General features: G+C 42.7%; 1 protein-coding gene and 1 pseudogene across 1 annotated transcript; both read left to right on the top strand.

Moving 5' to 3' along the window:
- The first annotated feature begins 394 nt into the window (after positions 1-394).
- LOC148932129 (G-type lectin S-receptor-like serine/threonine-protein kinase LECRK3) lies at positions 395-2,250 on the top strand. Its single transcript, XM_089065004.1, has 4 exons — positions 395-406; positions 530-643; positions 729-784; positions 1,635-2,250. The coding sequence occupies exons 1-4, from the start codon at positions 395-397 to the stop codon at positions 2,248-2,250; spliced, it is 798 nt and encodes a 265-aa protein (XP_088921130.1).
- Positions 2,251-4,312: 2,062 nt separating this feature from the next.
- On the top strand, positions 4,313-8,455 carry LOC148932128 (uncharacterized; annotated as a pseudogene).
- The last annotated feature ends 10,591 nt before the right edge of the window (positions 8,456-19,046 follow it).

Raw genomic sequence — 19,046 nt, 5'->3', positions numbered from 1 at the left:
AAATTTTCACTAATTAACATTGGCCGTCGAGAATTGACGGTGCCGTCAAAAAAGGATGCAAACGATATAATTTTTCATTTGTTTTGGACTTACTTTTTGAAAAGTGAATGTTCTGGACCAAAATTATAAATCGGCCATATGTAAAGGACCAAAAGTGGATTATACTCTTTAAATGCATAAATTTTTTTCTTGAATCTCTCTCTTTTTTAAGACATTGCAGGTACATCCATAAGTTCTAATCTGCTCACTTATGCATATTCTTATTAATGTACAAAACATGTTTACTCACAAGATTTTTTGCTGATGTTTCTCAATATTTGTGTAGGGCTGTAGGCAATCTAAAATTGAACAATAATTATGTAAGCAGATGACCTCAAGTCAAATGTTTCTGACCATGACCGAAGAGGTAAATTATAGAGCATATACATCATGTATAACTAATCTTGAAAGTTACATGTAAAAATTGAGGATTGTTTTGGTTGATTTCTTGAATTTGTGGATGAGATTTTTATTGGATCATTTGTTGTAGACTAAGATAGTCATGATCAACCATGCCATAGAAGTATCTGGAGTGGTAAATCAAGAATGCAAGTTTGTGGTTCAAAAATATGGTTCATCTATTATGGATATTCTCTTGAAAGAGGTAACTTTTCTTGTTTTTGATGCTCTACATTTGTTCCCAATATCTGGTGTTGCTCTCACTGAACCATGGTTTGGTATGTCTACAGTTGCAACCAGATAACATATGTGGCCAACTCGGGGTGTGTGCAGCCCATGGAGCAAGGTTAGTGCTCGTCTTCATACATAGTTTAGCTTAGATAAATTAAATATATGATAATTGAGGTTTGCGCAGATGGATATCTGATTTTCAGATGCACAAGCTTTGCTCAAATGATAATTGGAAGGACTGAAGAGAGAAGGTAGAGATTTTATCAGTCGAAGAAGCCGCATAATGTCTTTCTAATCTCGATTTACTGTTCTTGAAGCTGTAATATACTTATTGCGGGGATGAGGGGTGTTTCACCTAATCATATATTGTATCTGTTGAATCTGTGAATGTTTCTGAAGCTGTAATTTAGTTTTTGATCAAATAAATTTATAAACTAGAAAATAAAATTTGATACTTTGTTTTAAAATATGGATTATTATTAGCAACGGATTTTTCCGTCAGTAATAAAATTTGAGGTTTACTAACAAGCTTTTTACAACAGCGCCATTCTGTCTGGAATCTGTCAGTAATATCTTCTTGGAGGATATATGGATTTTACTGACGGATATTTCCGTCACTAATTTCCAATTTTTTTGTTGTGTACACCAATTAAAGCGTCTCTAACTACAAGTAAAAGCGTCTCAAATATATTGGAGACGCGTGTTAAAAGCGTCCCAAAAATTAACTCACCGACGCTAGCTAAAAGCGTCCTTAATTGGATTTGGCACGCTCCCGGTAAGGACACTTTTTAAAGCGTCGGTGATGTATTTAGTAACACAAAAAAGCTTCCTCAATTAAGCAAAAAAGCGTCCTTATAGCTCTTTTTTCTTGTAGTGGACGTAGAAGTCATCAGCAGCTCCACAACCATCGCGTCGACATCAATGCTCGACAATGACAACTTTATACTCTACGATTCCAATTCCAGAATCATTTGGCAGAGCTTTGACCACCCTACCAACACCCTCCTCCCGGGCCAGCGCCTCCTGCCGGGGAATGAGCTCTTCTCCAGCGCCTCCGAGACCGACTATGGGAGAGGGATATTCAAGCTGTCGATGCAGGATGATGGTAACCTTGTGCAATATCCTGTCAATCCACCGAGTACAGAGGCTTACGCTTACTATTCAACACACACAGCCGAAGTAGGTGGAAACGTCTCTCTCAACCTCGACAGCGACGGCCGCCTATATCTACTCAACGGAAGCTTACCTCTGCAGAATATATCCAATGGTAGATTCCCTACGCAAGGTTCCATCAATCTCATGAGGCTTGACATCGGAGGAATCTTCAACATCTACTCTCTCTCTCTCGGTAACCTCTATCTTCAACATCTACTCTGTGTTCCCAAAGGTATCTGTGGAGTCAACGCCTTCTGTACTCTGATGGATAATGCAGCGGAATGTCAGTGTCTTCCCGGTTTCGTCTCTGTTCAGTCCGGCAACAACACAACTGGTTGTTCTAAAAACTTCCTAGCACAGGGTTGTGCCAAAATTGCAACTGCGAAGCAACCTTCTTTTGAGACAGCTGATAAACTCATGTTTTAGTCGGTTTAATTGGTATGTTGAGGTGCTTAATGTTGAGTTTTGATGCTTGAATTGTCTATTTCCAGCCAATTAACCTATCATTTAGAGTTTCATGTGTTTGTTGAGTGTTCTAGGATAAGTAGATAAAAAAAGAGGCAAAAAATCCGGCCGATTGTGCATAGGAGGCAGATGGCCAACATGCATAGGCAGTTGGATGAGCAGAATGCGAGACCACCAATTCAGCCCGTGCAGAATCTGTATGCATATAGACGGGTTGCCAAACCCACCAATCAATAATGTCGGGATTGCGGCCAACTGATGCACTTTTTATTAGCACTAAATAAACCTACAAGTATACAGAGTATATATAGTATAGCTAAAGGTTAGTACCGGATATCGAACACGGGGAAGACGAACACAAAGTGTCTATCCTCTACTGAGACTCAATTACTATTTGGAAAAACATTTTGGTTTTGAATACTTTTTAAAAACGGAAAACAATAGAAAACATAGATCAACTAAGAGCAGATAAATCAAGAGAAAGACAATAGAGATAAGACAATCCCAGGGATGTGTGTTCACAGTTATGTTTATACAAAATTCCAACTACAATACCCTAGCGCAGTTATTACTTTTATAGAACGAGTCACCTAGGTTATGCTCATGCGAAACAAACGTTGATTACAAGATTAGGGTTGTCAATCCTAACACGTAACTCCAAAAAGCTCCTAAGACCCATAAAAAGTCCTCACTCTCAATTAACAGTGCCGTTTTAAAGGAAGCTAACTGTAGTGTCTACTAAGTGGATCTAACTCGCTAGAACTCTGTCACAGTTATGAAGCAAGTTATATTAAATCATACACGATTGTGTCACTCAATCATGCAGCATCAAAACTACTTAAGGAAGAAACAAAGTAAAAACAAAGTGGATATTAAATAGAAAACGGAACTTGTATAACCAAATTCATTACTAACACATCCCTAGAATCCTATGAGTTTAGTTACACATAATTGAATAAGCTAAAAACATAGATTGAAGGGAAGTCAATTTGAACATAAAACTAAAGCAAATAAAACCCGTGGGTTGAATCCTTGTCGTTCTTGATGTTCTTGAAATCCTTCTCCAACTCCTTGCACCAATGAAGTACTCTAGGTCTTGATCTCTATAAATTAATTTGCAAGTAGAAGTTCTCTCTTCTTGATGAAGCTTGAGGCCTTATTTATAGGGAAAAGTAATGCCTTGTTGTAAAAGGAAAAAATCTCCAAAATATGGTAAAGCTGGGCGCAAATCTAGGGCTTCTCGGATTCGCCGCCTTTTTCCGGCCGGCCGCCGCACCTTGGCTGGCGGTCACCGCGTTGGATTCCAGAGAGTTTGTTTCCTCGGCGGCGGACCGACGCACATCCTCCGGCGGTCACCGGGCGAGACTTCTCTTCCAAGCACATTTTTCCGAGGCGGACCGCTTCATTGATCTACCCGCCGGGCGCCGGCGGTCGCCGCACACATCCGCGGCGGTCGCCGGTCGCTATCTGACTCCAGATTCCCAAACTTGGCGTTTTGGCTCCCTTTTTCGGCTCAATTATGCACATTTCTCACAAAACACGTCAAAATACCAAAATAGATAAAATATGCAAATAATGGACGTGTAGAGTGACTTTGACATCAAAAACGGACCAAATAATGGCCTTAAAACAGTGCAAAATCCGAGCGTATCACCAACAACTTTGAGTTAAAGCCGAGATTGATAAACAGGGCAGAAGCACATGCATTTGGTGGAACAGGTTCAGAAGATGCCAACAAGCACTTGACCACGTTCATACAAATCAGCAACACGATGAAGGCTAATGGGGTCTCCGATGATCAGATTCGCCTCAGATTGTTCCCTTTTTCTTTGAAGGATGGCGCTAGGGATTGGTATGATAGCATGGATCCCAACTCGGTCGAGACTTGGGATGCAATGGTTGAGCTCTTCTTGGATAAGTACTATCCACCGAGCGAGGCACTAAAGCACCAAGTTGAAGTCATCTCTTATGCAATGCATCTCAAGAGAATATTCACGAGGCATGGAAGAGATTCAAACACCTGATGAAGAGATGCCCCAACCACGGGTTAAGCTCGGGGCAACAGATCATAACTTTCCATAGGGGAGCCACTCCGGAGGCAATACGCGAGTTGAATATGAGCGCAGGGGGGTCACTCCTTAAGTTGGGAGAAAACGAGGCATTGGAGGTGATTGAGAGGGTGGCCTCCAACGATGATGGGTGGAAAAATGAGAGAAGCAAAACCTACAGGGTGGCGTCCGCATCGGATGTTGATAAGATGGACATGATGTCCAAGCAGCTGGATTTCTTGACTAGTAAGTTCAGCAGTATGGAAACAGAGCCAACCGAGCTCGAAAGTGAAGAGGTGAATTACGTGCACCAAGACGGCAACAATCGGAATTTCACCAACAACTACCGCCACAATCAAGGGGGTGGGAACTTCAACAACTTTGGGAATAAGGCACATCCCAACTTGTCTTATGGGAATCCTCAAAATGCCCTGCAGCCACCTCCGGGGTTTCAAGTGTCGAACAGACAAGTCATTGAGCCGAAGAAGAGTGAGCTTGGAGATGTCTTGATGACGTTTATGAAGCAGACATGGGAAATAATGGCTAATTATGATAAGCTTGGGCATTCACATGAAGAGCATCGATACTCAGATAAGCCAGATTTCACAGGCTATGGGTATTCAACATCAACCGGGCCAGTTTCCTCACATACCATTGTCAACCCCAAGGACTACAAGGATTGCAAAGCCATCAATCTGAGGAATGACAAAAGCTATGAAGGTCGAACCATGCCTGCTGAGAAGGAGAAGATCTCGCAAGAAGAGGTGGTTGTAGAAGATGTAGTGGAAGAAGAGGAAGAGCCAGTGGTGGAAGCACCGCCTCCCAAGGCAAACACTGTGATACTTGCACCCCCAGTTGAAGTTAAAATTCCATTCCCACAGCGGGTGCAAAAGAAGAAGCTAGATGATCAGTTCTCTAGATTTCTTGATATTATCAGAAAGGTACACATCAACATTCCGTTGGTAGAGGCGCTGCAGCAAATGCCTAGCTACGCCAAATTTCTGAAAGATGTTATCTCCAAGAAGAGGAGATGGGTGGAGCACGAGACCGTCAACTTGACGGAGAGCTGTAGTGCCATTATCCAGAAGAAACTGCCCGCTAAGATGAAAGATCCTGGAAGCATCACTATATCGTGCATAGTGGGGGATAGCCAAGTGGGTAAGGCACTGTGTGACTTGGGAGCGAGCATTAATCTTATGTCGTTCTCGTTCTTTAAGAAGCTGAAGATTGGGACACTGACGCCCACCACCATCACACTCCAGATGGCCGACCGATCTGTGTCGTATCCGAGGGGGATTGTTGAAGATATACTCGTCAAAGTCAATGACTTCATCTTCCCTATGGATTTTGTGGTGCTTGATATGGAGGAAGACCGGAATGTTCCTCTTATACTGGGAAGGCCTTTCCTAGCTACAGAAGGCAATGATCGACGTGCAGAAGGGAGAGCTCACACTCCGACTTAATGATGAGAGTGTCACATTTTCTATCTACAATGCAATGCAGAGGCACGATGATGAAGATGCAAGGAGAGTAGAGCACTGCAACATGGTTGAAGTGGTCGATGATTGTGTAAAGGAGGTGGCCCAAGCCATCTCACCACAAGACTAATTTGTTAAATTTTGTTAAATTTTGTAGGTGCTCTTAATTCAGCAGAGGAGATCCCTAGGTCTCGACATAAATTCTTACCGTTGATGGATCCGAATGAAGAGAAGAAGAAGGAGGAAAAGAAAGAGGAGTTAAAGCCGTTGCCGTCACACCTTAAGTACGCATTTATCGGGGAGAATGCTACTTACCCGGTAATTGTATCATCTTCACTCACTACTAATGAACTTGATAAATTGTTTAGAGTGCTTAGGAAGCATAGGGGTGAAATTGGGTGGTCCATCTCGGACCTTAAGGGGATAAGTCCTACGGTTTGCATGCATAGAATTCTTCTAGAAGAGGGGTCTAAACCCAAAGCTCAAAACCAAAGGAGACTTTGCCTAATAATGCAAGACGTGGTAAGGAAGGAAGTGCTTAAGTGGTTAGATGCCGGGATTGTTTATACTATCTCGGATAGTGATTGGGTAAGTCCCACCAAAGTGGTAGCTAAGAAGGGTGGGATGACGGTAGTAAAAGGGGGAGATGATGAGATGATAGCCACTAGGTTGGTAACCGGGTGGAGAGTATGAATAGATTATAGAGCCCTTAATGCCGCGACTAGAAAAGACCATTTCCCCCTCCCATTCATTGACTAGATGCTAGATAGGTTGGCAGGGTATGAGTACTATTGCTTTTTAGATGGCTACTCCGGATATAATCAGATCTTAATTGCCCCAGAGGATCAATATAAATCAGCTTTTATTTGTCCTTATGGTGTGTATGCTTTCAGGAGGATGTCATTTGGCCTTTGCAATGCCCCAGCCACCTTTCAAAGGTGTATGATGTCCATCTTTCACGACATGGTGGAAGATATAATGGAAGTCTTCATGGATGACTTCTCCGTCTTTGGTAGCTCCTTTGATAATTGTTTACGGAATCTAACTCATGTTTTGGAGAGATGTGAAGAGACACACTTGGTGCTCAACTGGGAGAAGTGCCATTTTATGGTGAGAGATGGCATTGTGCTGGGGCACAAAATATAAGCAGGAGGACTTGAGGTGGACTTGAGGACTTGAGGTGGACAGGGCCAAGATAGTGGCGATTGAGCAGTTGCCACCACCGTCCAATGAGAAGGCTGTGAGGAGTTTCCTTGGTCACGCCGGGTTCTATAGGCGGTTTATTAAGGATTTCTCTAAAATTGCTAGGCCTTTACGTCATCTACTTGCTAAGGATATTAAGTTTGATTTCTCTCTTGAATGTTTGCAGGCCTTCGAAACATTGAAGAAGACGCTTGTGAGTGCACCCGTGCTCATCTCACCGGATTGGTCACAAGCGTTCGAGATCATGTGTGACGCTAGTGATGTGGCCGTGGGATCTGCTTTGGGCCAGAAAAGAGACAAGATTATCAGGGTGATCTACTATGCAAGTCAGACCCTAGATGCGGCATAGGAAAATTATACTACTACCGAGAAAGAGATGTTGGCGGTGGTGTATTCGTTCGACAAGTTCCGTCCCTATCTCATTGGGGCGAGGACTATTGTGTTCACATACCATGCCGCCATCCGCCATCTATTCACCAAGGTGGATGCAATGCCGAGACTGATACGGTGGGTCTTGCTTCTACAGGAATTTGATTTAGAGATTCGAGACAGGAAGGGATGTGAGAATGTGGTAGTGGACCACTTGTCGAGATTGGAGCACTGCTTTGAAGGGGAGAATTTGAAGGTTCCCATCAATGAAGAATTCCCCGACGAGCATCTCTTCTATGCTCAAGGCTCATCTCCGTGGTTTGTAGATATTGTGAACTTTTTGGTGGCGAAGATCATTCCGGAGGACTACAAGTCATATCAGAAAAAGAAGTTCTTCCATGACGTCAAGTTCTACTTTTGGAATGAGCCGTTCCTGTTTAGGCGATGTGCCGACATGGTGATACGAAGATGCGTTCCCAATGATGAATGAGGAAGTTCCCAAAAATTCAGTGTCAAGCACCGAATCACCACCCCCTATCATCCTCAAGCAAATGGGAAGACGGTGAATGCTAATAGGAAGGATTGGCCAATGAAGCTTGATGATTCTCTTTGGGCATATAGGACGGCGTACAAGATGCCGATTGGCATGTCACCATATCAATTGGTGTTTGGCAAATCATGCCATCTTCCGGTGGAGTTAGAGCAAAAATCCTATTGGGCGGTGAAGCAATTCAACGCGGACTACTACAAAGCGGGGAAGGAGAGACAACTTTATCTCAACCTTCTCGATGAATTCAAAAATGAAGCCTTTGAGAACTCCTCCATCTACAAGGAACGTCTCAAGACTTATCATGATAAGATGATAGAGAAGAGGGAGTTTTCCCTGGAAAGTTAAAGTCTAAATGGTCAGGGCCGTTCAAGGTGAAGACGGTGATGCAGAATGGAGCCATAGAGCTTCAAGGAGATGATGGAAGGACTTTCACGGCTAATGGCCAAAATGTGAAGAAATTCCATAGCTATGAGCAGAAGGAGGAGGTGTTTGTGCTCACCTTGGAACGCACCCAATGAGCTTATTGAAGCGTCAAGCATACGACGGTAAAAATTTGCTCTATAAGGGAGGCAAACCCTAGTAGGTAATTTTATTGCTTTTGTGTGTGGTTTTTGTTTTTGTTTTTGGCGTGTTTTCTTCCTTCTTGGTGCTTGTGTGTTTTTCATTAATGTGTTTCTCCTTAGTTTTTATTTTTTTTTTAAGGATAGTTCTCTCCTTGAGTATCTAGAATTGGTACTATGCTGGGTATGGTGTTGATTTTTGTGTAGGTAATTCGAATTCTACAAGGAAGAGGCATTGAGGAGAGAAAAAAAATGGACAGAAACCGCCCAGAAAAGGCCACCCGGCCGGGTGTATTTACTTTGTGTAAATTCTACCCGGTCGGGTCGATCAGAATGGCTTCCGAAGTGAATTTATAGCACGAAATTATACCCGACCGGGTCACTTCACCGATGCAGTCGGAGTCTAGAAGGGGTCTAAAGTTGCCACCCAGCCGGGGTGGATTATTAGTTCATAAATTCTACCCACCGGGTCCAGTGTCGCGAGCCCTAGGACTACAAAAGGTATGAAATTTTTGAAATTCTTCATTTTTCCTCTCGACCGGTGGCGCCTCCCCCCCATTTCAAAATTCCTCCCCCAATTCACACACAATCACTAAAACCCACCTCAAATCCACCCCACCCATCATTATTACTTGTGATTTAGAAGAGTTTCACCAATTATTTTGGGGTTTTGCTCAAAAAATCAAAGAGGTACCAAATTTTCGAAATTTCTCTACTACTAAACATCAAAGGTATGATTTTCTTCTCTAATCTTCATTCTCCATGGATGTATTGTGAAATTTTGTAGTGGGTATGAAGTTATTTGCACTTATGAGTTGAATTGTGAAGAGTTATGGTCTTAATTCATGAATTTTTGCTTGAGGTAAAGCTTTGACTATGAATTGATGAATTTTGGTGTGACATTGTTTTTAAATTGGGTTGATGCTTGATATTGGGTGTGAAACTCATGTTTTTGTGTGAAATTGAATATCTTGTGGTATTGTTGTTTGAGTATGTGCTACATAATGGGGGAGGGGGGGAATGTGATAATTTTGTATGCCATAGGGATTGAGTCTATCTCCCTGATTTATTTGAATTATGGGTTCTAGGTTTTAGAAATTGAGTCTATCTTTCTAAAATCCTACTTGCTTGCCTGCCATAGTATGTCTTGCTTGGTGTTAGTGCTTCTGATTTTAGGAATTGAGTCTATCTTCCTAATTTCATCTTATCTTGCCTACAATTATAAATCTTTGATTATTGACTAAAGTTTGGGGGAGTTGGTTGTTTGTTGTGGCTTATTTCAGGTACATCTAATATGGTCAACATCGCTAATCCCCGGAACGTGAATGTCACCTTAAGAGGCAAGGAGGAGAAGACGAGATGGGCAGCTCTTGCACCATTGGATAGTATGCCTAACCGGTACCCTGTCAACCACTTGATCACAGACATGTGCATTCAAACATCGTGGGATGCACTCTTGGAAGCGGGACACCTAAATTTCCTATTTGCACATCGTTATGAATCACACAAGATCTTAACTTTGGGGTTCATGTCCACGCTCCAATTGAACTACAACAATAGTGCCTTGGCCTCCATCACCTTCTGCTTGGACAATGTCGAGCACTCACTCACGTTGGCGGAGTTCAACTCCATCTTCCATTTGCTCGACGACAATGAGGAAGGCTACATTGAAGAGCCTCAAGACTATAACAGGAATGATTTCTGGGGCCACATCACACTGGATGAGGCCACGTCCAGCCAGGGCCCTATTTATGCTCCCTCCCGCACAAAGATAAACTCCATCCGGAATCCGGTACTAAGGTACATGGCCAAGTCCTTAGTCTGCTTCCCATTCGCTCACAAGGAATTGGGCAGCATTTCTTCTGACTACTATTCATTCTATGGGGCATCTTGGCCCACCGGCAGATCAATATCGGATATTACATGATTAAGCACCTGGAGAGACAAGCAAAGAAGAAGAGTGGGAAACTATGTTGTGGGGGTGTGGTCACCCGTCTGGCCCTCCATTTTCAGGTCGATGTGGAGGAGCGGGCTCCCGATTCGGGGCCAATGTCCATTGATTCGGAGTTTTTGAAGAAGTCGGGTATGATCACGGTAGACAGTAGGGGCGTCGGGTACTTCATCCTAGGCCCGAAGACATTTTTCCGATTCCCCGACCCTATACTTACTGCTGTTGGGGGGTGGACTTATCAGGATAATTGGAAGATGAACTCCGATGCCCATTTGGCAAAAAAGGAGAGTGATCCTCCCCAGGGTGAAGGTTAGCGACCTATGCGTGTGGGCGCCCACCTACTCCAACGCCCAGAGATCCCCGATGAACCCTTGCCTACCCGAGCTGAAGAAGAAATGGACGAAGATGAAGAAGAGGAGGCTACAGAAGGGAGCAGCCGACCGAAGAGGAGCCGCCCAGTAGGCCGCCCTTCTAGGGACAGGCGAATGGCAGACATTACCGCAGGGATCCAGCAACTGCAGATGGGCCAAGACAATCAATGGGAATTTATGCGACAATGGCGCCAGGAGAACCAGCTGATGATGGCTCGTCAAGAATCCCGTCTTGAGGCTTGTGAGACGCGGATTGAGCACCTTCAATCTCAGGGGGATGCCCGATGGACTGAGGCACAAGCCTTCTACAAAGCTTATTATGCGAGGTTTCAACCTCCATCTGAGTAGAGGTAACCACACCATCCACTCCTCTTCAAACTTATTCCATCATTCGCATTGAATAAGTTTGGGGGGGTCTGACGTGGATTGGTGATGCTTCCCCCCACTATCTTTGGTGATGATGAACTTCTTGATTGGTCGATGTTTTGTGAACTTTTTTGTTTTTCTTTTTTTGTGTCTATTTGATTTGTGTATGTCCCTCCTGTGGGACTTGAATATGGGGATGTAATGATCGTATACTTATCCATACTGTGAGGTGTATATTTTTGAGCGCTTATGATCATTTCTTTCGTTGTCTAAAATAATGCTTTGCGAGAATGGCGGGAATATGCTTAATTGGTTACGATTTGCTTTTGAGTGAATTGCTTGTTTGCTTGATTCAATGCCAATTCCTAGTGAGATTTGAGCCTAACATTCGTTTCGGTGTGATTCTATCAAGTACTTGTTGTTTCTAGAACTTGCTCCTAATCATTTTCAAGTCTACATAGTGAATGTGAATTTAGGAGATGACGTTAGGCATTCTTTGTTTTCCCCTTCACAAGTGTGTAAATTGTCATAATCTTTAGTCAACCCTCTCAAAAGTGACAAGCCTACAAAACTTAGAAGCACATATGGGGCATTGTACAAAAATAAGGGAGGTATAAGCTAGACGAAGTCTAGAGTAAAAAAAAAACAAAAAATAAAAAAAAACCAAATGAATTGTGGAGGTATAAGCTAGACGAAGTCTAGAGGAGTTTTTGGTTGGGTTTCCAAATAAGTGGGAATCGGATGGGAGGAAGAAGTTTGATAAAGTCTTACTTATCTGAGAATTGTATTGAGAAATGGTCTTTTGTGGGGAGATTCAATATGTGGTTCTTGTGCTTCGTATTCTTTTCAGCCACTTAGCCTAAAATTTCCCATCCGTCCAAAGAGCCACATTACAACCTTAATAAAGTCCTTTCTGATTTTAGATTCACTTTCACACTCTAGTAGAGGAGATGTTTGATTTTGAGCAAGCCTATGGTAAACACTTCTTGTATTTTGATTTGAGTGATTAATATTGAGCCTCTATACATTTGAGAATGAGAGAAGCATAAAAAATTTACACTTCATGAACTTGTGAGGGCATTGAAACCAAGTGATACACGAGACAGTAACTCAAGGTAATGTTTGCTTGATCTTTGCATATTTCCATGCCACTGTCTTTTTAAATTTATATCTGAAGCAAAGCCCAATTTCACCTCTTGTATGAGTTTATTATTGTGATCTTCTTCTTCTTATTTGAGGACAAATAAGGTTTCAAGTTTGGGGGAATTGATAAACTCATGTTTTAATCGGTTTAATTGGTATGTTGAGGTGCTTAATGTTGAGTTTTGATGCTTGAATTATCTATTTCCAGTCAATTAACCTATCTTTTGGAGTTTCATGTGTTTGTTGAGTGTTTTAGGATAAGTAGATAAAAAAAGAGGCAAAAATCCGGCCGGTTGTGCATAGGAGGCAGCAGGGCCTTCAAAGGCTACACCCGGCCGGGTGAGTTTTACTCTTATAAATTCTACCCGGCCGGGTAAGACTTGAGGACCAGAAAGGAGCCGGAAAAGGACACCCGGCCGGGTGAATTTACAGCACAAATATTCCACCCGGCCGGGTATCCTGAAGACGGCGTGACGAGTCCAGAAAGGGGTTTGAAATGGTCACCCGGCCGGGTGGATTTACAGTTCATAAATTCTACCCGGCCGGCTACGCAGTTTGACGCATCTGAAAGCTGAAAAACGCGATTTTTGAAGTGGAAAAATGATAGTTGGTCCTCTCGGTCGGTTTTCGTATGTGAATTTATGTGTATTCAACTGATCAGGAAGAGATTCCCGGCCCAGCTGAGTCGTTGGTACGACAACCGAGACCTGACTTCAAACAAGTTTCCTCAACCCACTTCTACTGATTAGTATAATGGAGGTAAGGGTCGAATCCCACGAGGATGGGCACATTTGTATAACTGCGGTGACTTTCCTGGGTGTTTTTGGTTAGCTACCACGCTTGGGTTGAGATTTTACTTAGACAAGAAATAAAGGTGGCACCCTACTGACTAGTAGGCGTGAAAATAACAGGCATGTGGTGGTGTTCGTGAAAGTAGGGGACAAGGTGTCTCAGAGACATATGGAAAGTAGACATTTACTAAAAGAGGAAAATTAGACAACAAGGTATATCTGGTGGCTGGGGGCTCTCTGACAGGTCTGGATAGTACAACTGAAAAGTAGGGAACAAAAGCAAAAGTAACTTAAAAATAAAAGTGGTCCAACTATTGACAAAAATCATATGAACACAAACACCATAACTAAACTTCAGATTCATAAATTCAAACTCAAGATCAATCGATTAAAATGCTCAAACTTAAATTAAACGGTGAAACTACAACTTAACTTCTACTGACTGACATGCAAGGTGGTAATCACGGCGTAAAAAAGAAACTCATGCACGGAAATTTGACTAAACATAACTGCAACTTCAAATCAACAACTCCAGATAAGAAAGCACTCAGAAATTAAAAGCAATAATTAGATCTAACTTCCCTAGGCAGAATGAGGCAAACTCGAACCAAAGCGACATGCGAAATAGAAACTTCATAACGTAAATGTTGGAAAATAACAAAGTACTTCAAAAGGCAACAACGAAGAGTGTTTGCAACAAAAAAAACGACAAAAACAAGTACGGATTAAACTAGGAAGCAAAGTAACGATTGTTTGGCCACTCTGGGCGATGATGCTGCTATACTACTACGATAACTGGCTGGAACGGCGGACTGATGACTTCTCCGGCAGACTCTTGGACGTCAAGTGACCATGGCTGTGGCGAGGAACGAGAGATTGGATAATGCTGAAGGAACTGATCTTCTAGAGAGAATTCTAACTAAGTGTGGTGGCTGGACTCTAAAGGCGAACTCTTTTTCTCTCTCCAAGTGGCTTCTTTTATAGGGAGGCTTGCCCTTGCTTTTAGGGTAGACTTCCTTCAAGTTTTGACTTTTATGCCCTTGTTAATGATCATCCCAGCTATCCTTCTTCTCCATCTCGAGCCTTTTCTCTAGCATGCATCCTGGTCAGTATTGCACCCTTCTAGCGCCCTTTTCACTTGCGTCACCTGAATCGTCTCCTACTGACTTAGATCCTTTAATCCTGCACACTTGAGCAACTGTTTTGCAGATAATGCATGCATTTCACGACATACTGACCAGTAACCAAGGCTTAGAATACGACTTATCAAAAAACGAGAAGAAAAGGCTAAGGTTGGATTGTACGAGAATCATTCTACCCTACCGCCTCTAACACTCACACCCCCCCCCCCCCAAGAACACCTTTGAGGGAGAGAATTGAAGATTGAAGACTTCCAATCGGAAGATTGAAGTTGCAATTCCATAGATTCATTCTCACAGGAGTATCTTAATCTTTTCTCCATGCATTTCATTGAATCTTGTGTTTCAAACATGGTTTTTGTGAAGAACATGAATTGCTAAACATTTCTTGTAGAATTCTTGGTGAAAATGCATTGATTTCATAGTTTTTATCCAATTAATTTTGTTCTTACCTTGCTCTTGTAGTTATTTGATTATTCTTGGGTTTATTCCTTTCAATTGCTTGATCACCACTTGATTGTGTAGGATTAATTAGATTAATCAGGAGATGAAATAATTAATCTGGAAATAGGAATAATTCACACCTTAATGTAATAAAACTCGGGAGAGTTGAGGTTTTGAGTGAGGTCTTTGACCTAATCGAACTTTTGGGAGTTAGGGGTTTTAGGATTAGAAGGGGACTTCAATCCTAGCGCCTAATCTACAGGTTTCTCACCTCGGGAGGGGGTTTAATCTATAATTGTGGTCGACTTAGTAACTCTAGAGACACCAAAAGGTAAGGCAATTTGATTGGATAAGAGCTTGGAATTGTGCATCGAATCCTATCTTTTCACTTCGTATTTATTTGTTTTTATTTATCTTTTTGTTCAGTATATGCTTTTCGTAGTGTTAGAAAAAACAACCAAACCTTTCATGGTTCTCTAGATAGTAGTCAACATTTGTTCGTGGTAGTTAAGTTGATACAGATTTATCTCTGTGGGATACGATACTCTTGCTTGCTAATTGCTACACTGTCTCCGTACACTTGGGGGTACTACTTGTGTTAAAATAAGTCGAGTCAATAGCCAATGCAGCAAACAGAGGCTCTCGTTCGCTTCAGTACAACCGTGGTACCCGACATGGGAGGCGATTCTGATACTAAAATCATCACCAAGAAAGAGCCGCGTATAGACATCCTCATCATTTGCATTGTGCTTATGTCAATAGGCGTCTTGGCCTTGTTAATTTCTGTGTTCTTCGCTCACAAGAAGCGGAAGAGCTACAACAAGATCACTAATGCAGATGGTGCTAACTTTGTGGAGGGCATTTCGTTGAAAGTGTCCATATTCGAGCATTTGTCCGAAGCAACAAATGGCTTCAAGGAAAAGCTGGGGAGAGGAGCGTCTGGCACGGTGTTCAAAGGGGTTCTGCAGAGTGGCCAGAAAATGGTGGCAGTGAAGAGGTTGGAGAAGGAATTCGCACAAGGAGAGATATAGTTCCAGATAGAGCTGAAGACGATTGGAAAGATGTATCACCGGAACCTAGTCTGACTCCTAGGTTACTGCTTCAATCGAGACAAAAAATTGTTGGTGTTTGAGTACATGAGCAATGGATCCCTAGCTGATATACTTTTCAATCAACAGAAACAACCAAGCTGAGAGGAACAGATGGAGATCGCTCGTGATATATCTAGAGAGATATTGTATCTGCATGAAGAGTGCGAGACACAGATCATATCATTTCTCGAACCAACCCTAGGGCCCTAGTTATATAAATAGGGCTATTCATTAATGACTTTTCAGTGAATGAAGAAATATATTTGCCCCACGTTGTTTGAGCAATTCTCCACAAAACTCATAACCGCTGCCGACAGAAGTAACTTCCGCGCCAGCCTCCCTTCTTTGAATCACCGACCCCAACCTGAGGGGCGCCGAAAAATCCTTTGTGACAGTGCTACTGATAGGAGTTCTTCGTGAGAGAGGAGTGTTCCTAACATCTAGTGCTTTACATTCCCAATCTCATGGATACTCAGGATGATGTGAACGCTTCGCCCGTTGTTTTAACTGGTGGAAACGATCAGGAGTTGATCCTTGAATCTGGTCGTCGTCACCAACGGGTTAACCGCCGTGATCCAGTTGGCCTACCGCGGCCTCCACCGGGAGCAGATCGACCTCTGGGAGAGGGCAGTTCCACAGACCCCTTTGGTCAGGTTTTAGATAGAATCATGGCCAGATTTGATAACTTGGAGGTACGTATGGACAATTCTGATCGAAGGGTGGGACATTTGGAGACACAACCGAACAGAGAGACAGATCCACCGGATGATGAATCTGATTCAGACGACGATGCATATGTAGACCATCGCGACTTAACCCAGTATCATCGACATCGAGGGTTTCGGGATGGTCTATCAGGACAGCGGGAACGTCGAGGAGCAGGGGTATTTCGCCTAGGTTTTCGTCGGGACGAGGATTGGCATGAAGATTCTGCACAGGAGACCAGGATTACCACATGCCGCCCGAGACGCACATCGAGTTGGGACTCGCCTGCACTTCGTCAGCGGATAGGGTGTGACCATCGTCGTCCGTCGTGCTGGGATCCACCACGACATCGCGAACACTATTTTCATCATGATGAAGATACGCGGCGGAGTGTGAAAATGCGAGCACCTCATTTTGATGAGTCAGATGCTACAAATTGGATTTCGAGGGTTTAATAATATTTTGATCATGTACAGATGTCGGATGAAGACCGCCTCCACTATGCGGTCATGCTATTTGATCCCCCTGCGGCGGAGTGAATTTTCAGTTATAGGAATAACAACCGTTTTGTTACTTGGCCAGAATTTTTGGAAGATTTTCGCCACAGATTTGATCCACAGAGTTTCCATAACTACATCGGTCCCTTGGCCAAGCTTGTGCAGACGGGCTCTGTAGCCGAATATCATGATACATTCGAGAAATATTTGAACAGGTGGAAGGCCTATCCGATTACGCCTTAATCCCAATTTCTATTAAAGGTCTTAAGCAACCCCTACAGGAGAAGGTCAAGTTGCAACAGCTGCAGTCGCTCGCGGAGGCGATGGTGCTCGCTCTCCGTTTGGCAGCCAATCAAGAGAATCGATCTCAGCCGAAACGGCAGTGGCCATCCGTGATTCACGTAACCAGCCACTCTCTTTATCTGGTCAACCGCCCAGCAACCAGCCCATCCAATCTGGGAGTTCCACTGGCCGTGAGTCTGAACGGTCGAGGTTCGTTCCCATTCGGGTTTCTAACGCGGAGAAGTCAGAGAGGTCGCAGAAAGGTTTGTGTTGGCACTGTCCGGAAAATTATTCTCCGGGTCAGGTTTGTGCGGTGAAATTACTTTCTTATATGGGGAAGGATGACACAGGGGATCTAGAGGGTCCCATTTACATGCTTTCAATGGTAGCTGCCGCGCGGCCCCTTTTCAGTTGACCGAGGAAATAGGGACCACTGAGGTGAACATACTTATCGATTTTCGGAGTACTCATAATTTCTCAGACCCGATTTTTGCTGAACGCTTGCATCTATCTCTGTCCTCAAGTCGGCCTTTCCGTGTCTATGTCGGCAACGGAACCTCCTGATGGAACCGGCAGCGGAAGCGGTGTTGAACTTGATTATCATAATTTTACAATTATTAATCACACCAATAAAACACATAATAATCAGATCTATTTAGAAGATTATTTAGACAAAATCTATTCGCGTAATTCTTACATGTATCATGCTCATAACTTGAACTAATCATGCTTTAAGAATATTGAAACCTAAAACATGCTTTTCTACGAAGCAGAAAAATACCTAATTAATTCTCCAAAGAATTGAAGGTGGCTAGCAGCTTCTCCACGTGACGCTTTGAATACTAGACCACAAATCTTCTCTCTGGTTCCCGAACTGTACTCCGATATCAGTGTGGGCTGATCTCACCACAATACTAGGACTTAAATAAAGAAGACAGAAGTAATCCTTTTGTGAAAATGAGAGGAATTCGAAAATCTCCTCAGCTGGGGAAGGGAATTTTCGAAAATTGCAAGGCTGAAAAATTGTTATTTCTGTCTCCTTTATTCTCCTATTTATATTAAGTTCCTTTTGAGCCCAGACAGGGATCTATGGAAGGTTTTGGATATGGGCTCATCCAATTTACTTTTTACTAATTAAATTGAACCCACAATTTAATATAAGTTATAATTGGAATATTACGAGCAGCCACTACAGAAGTAATATTGAACTTTCCCCATCCAAATCCGAAATTATAAGTAATCCGGGTTTCCGTTTAACTTTCATTTCCCGCGCTTAAGATAAAAATGTCCGTTAATTAATTAATGTCTGCTATGGACTTAATTAATTAACTTCTTATTAATTCCAAGAGTGGACTTAACATGAAACGCTTATTTATTATTCATAGAGTAATCAAACTCCAACTAGCTAGGTTCCGAATAATAAAACCTTGTTTCGCGCTCCTCTTGAGGACATTATCAAATGAGACTCACCTCGCGCACGATTCAATATAATAGCAATCCTAGCACCGCTAGATATTGATCACCACTACCCAATATATCAGGATAATTGGGTTACGAAAAACCCGCACCATTTGATAAGTCAAAGTAATGCATAATCAATACCGTATGCTCAATGCTAACCTACATTGATTGAGAAACAAATATTATCAAGACCTCGCCTTTCAGTAGATAGCCCAAGGACAAGTCTTGCTGTTAGATCCGTTCAGTGCTATACCACACAAATGTCATCTTATTTCAGTAAGGCTTAGAAATATGCGGACTGACATTGC

The sequence above is a fragment of the Salvia hispanica genome, chromosome 2 (assembly GCF_029641045.1).
Source record: "Salvia hispanica isolate PSC_SH4W2 chromosome 2, Shi_PSC_v1, whole genome shotgun sequence".
NCBI lineage: Eukaryota > Viridiplantae > Streptophyta > Magnoliopsida > Lamiales > Lamiaceae > Salvia > Salvia hispanica.
Note: the sequence above shows the minus strand (reverse complement) of the source record. Positions and strands in the feature narration are given on the sequence as shown.

Bases quoted from the DNA above. Each gene is read 5' to 3' on its own strand.
- LOC148932129 (XM_089065004.1), top strand. The intron at 644-728 runs GTAACTTTTCTT...GTATGTCTACAG, and splicing joins TGGATATTCTCTTGAAAGAG to TTGCAACCAGATAACATATG. The intron at 785-1,634 runs GTTAGTGCTCGT...TTCCAATTCCAG, and splicing joins TGTGCAGCCCATGGAGCAAG to AATCATTTGGCAGAGCTTTG.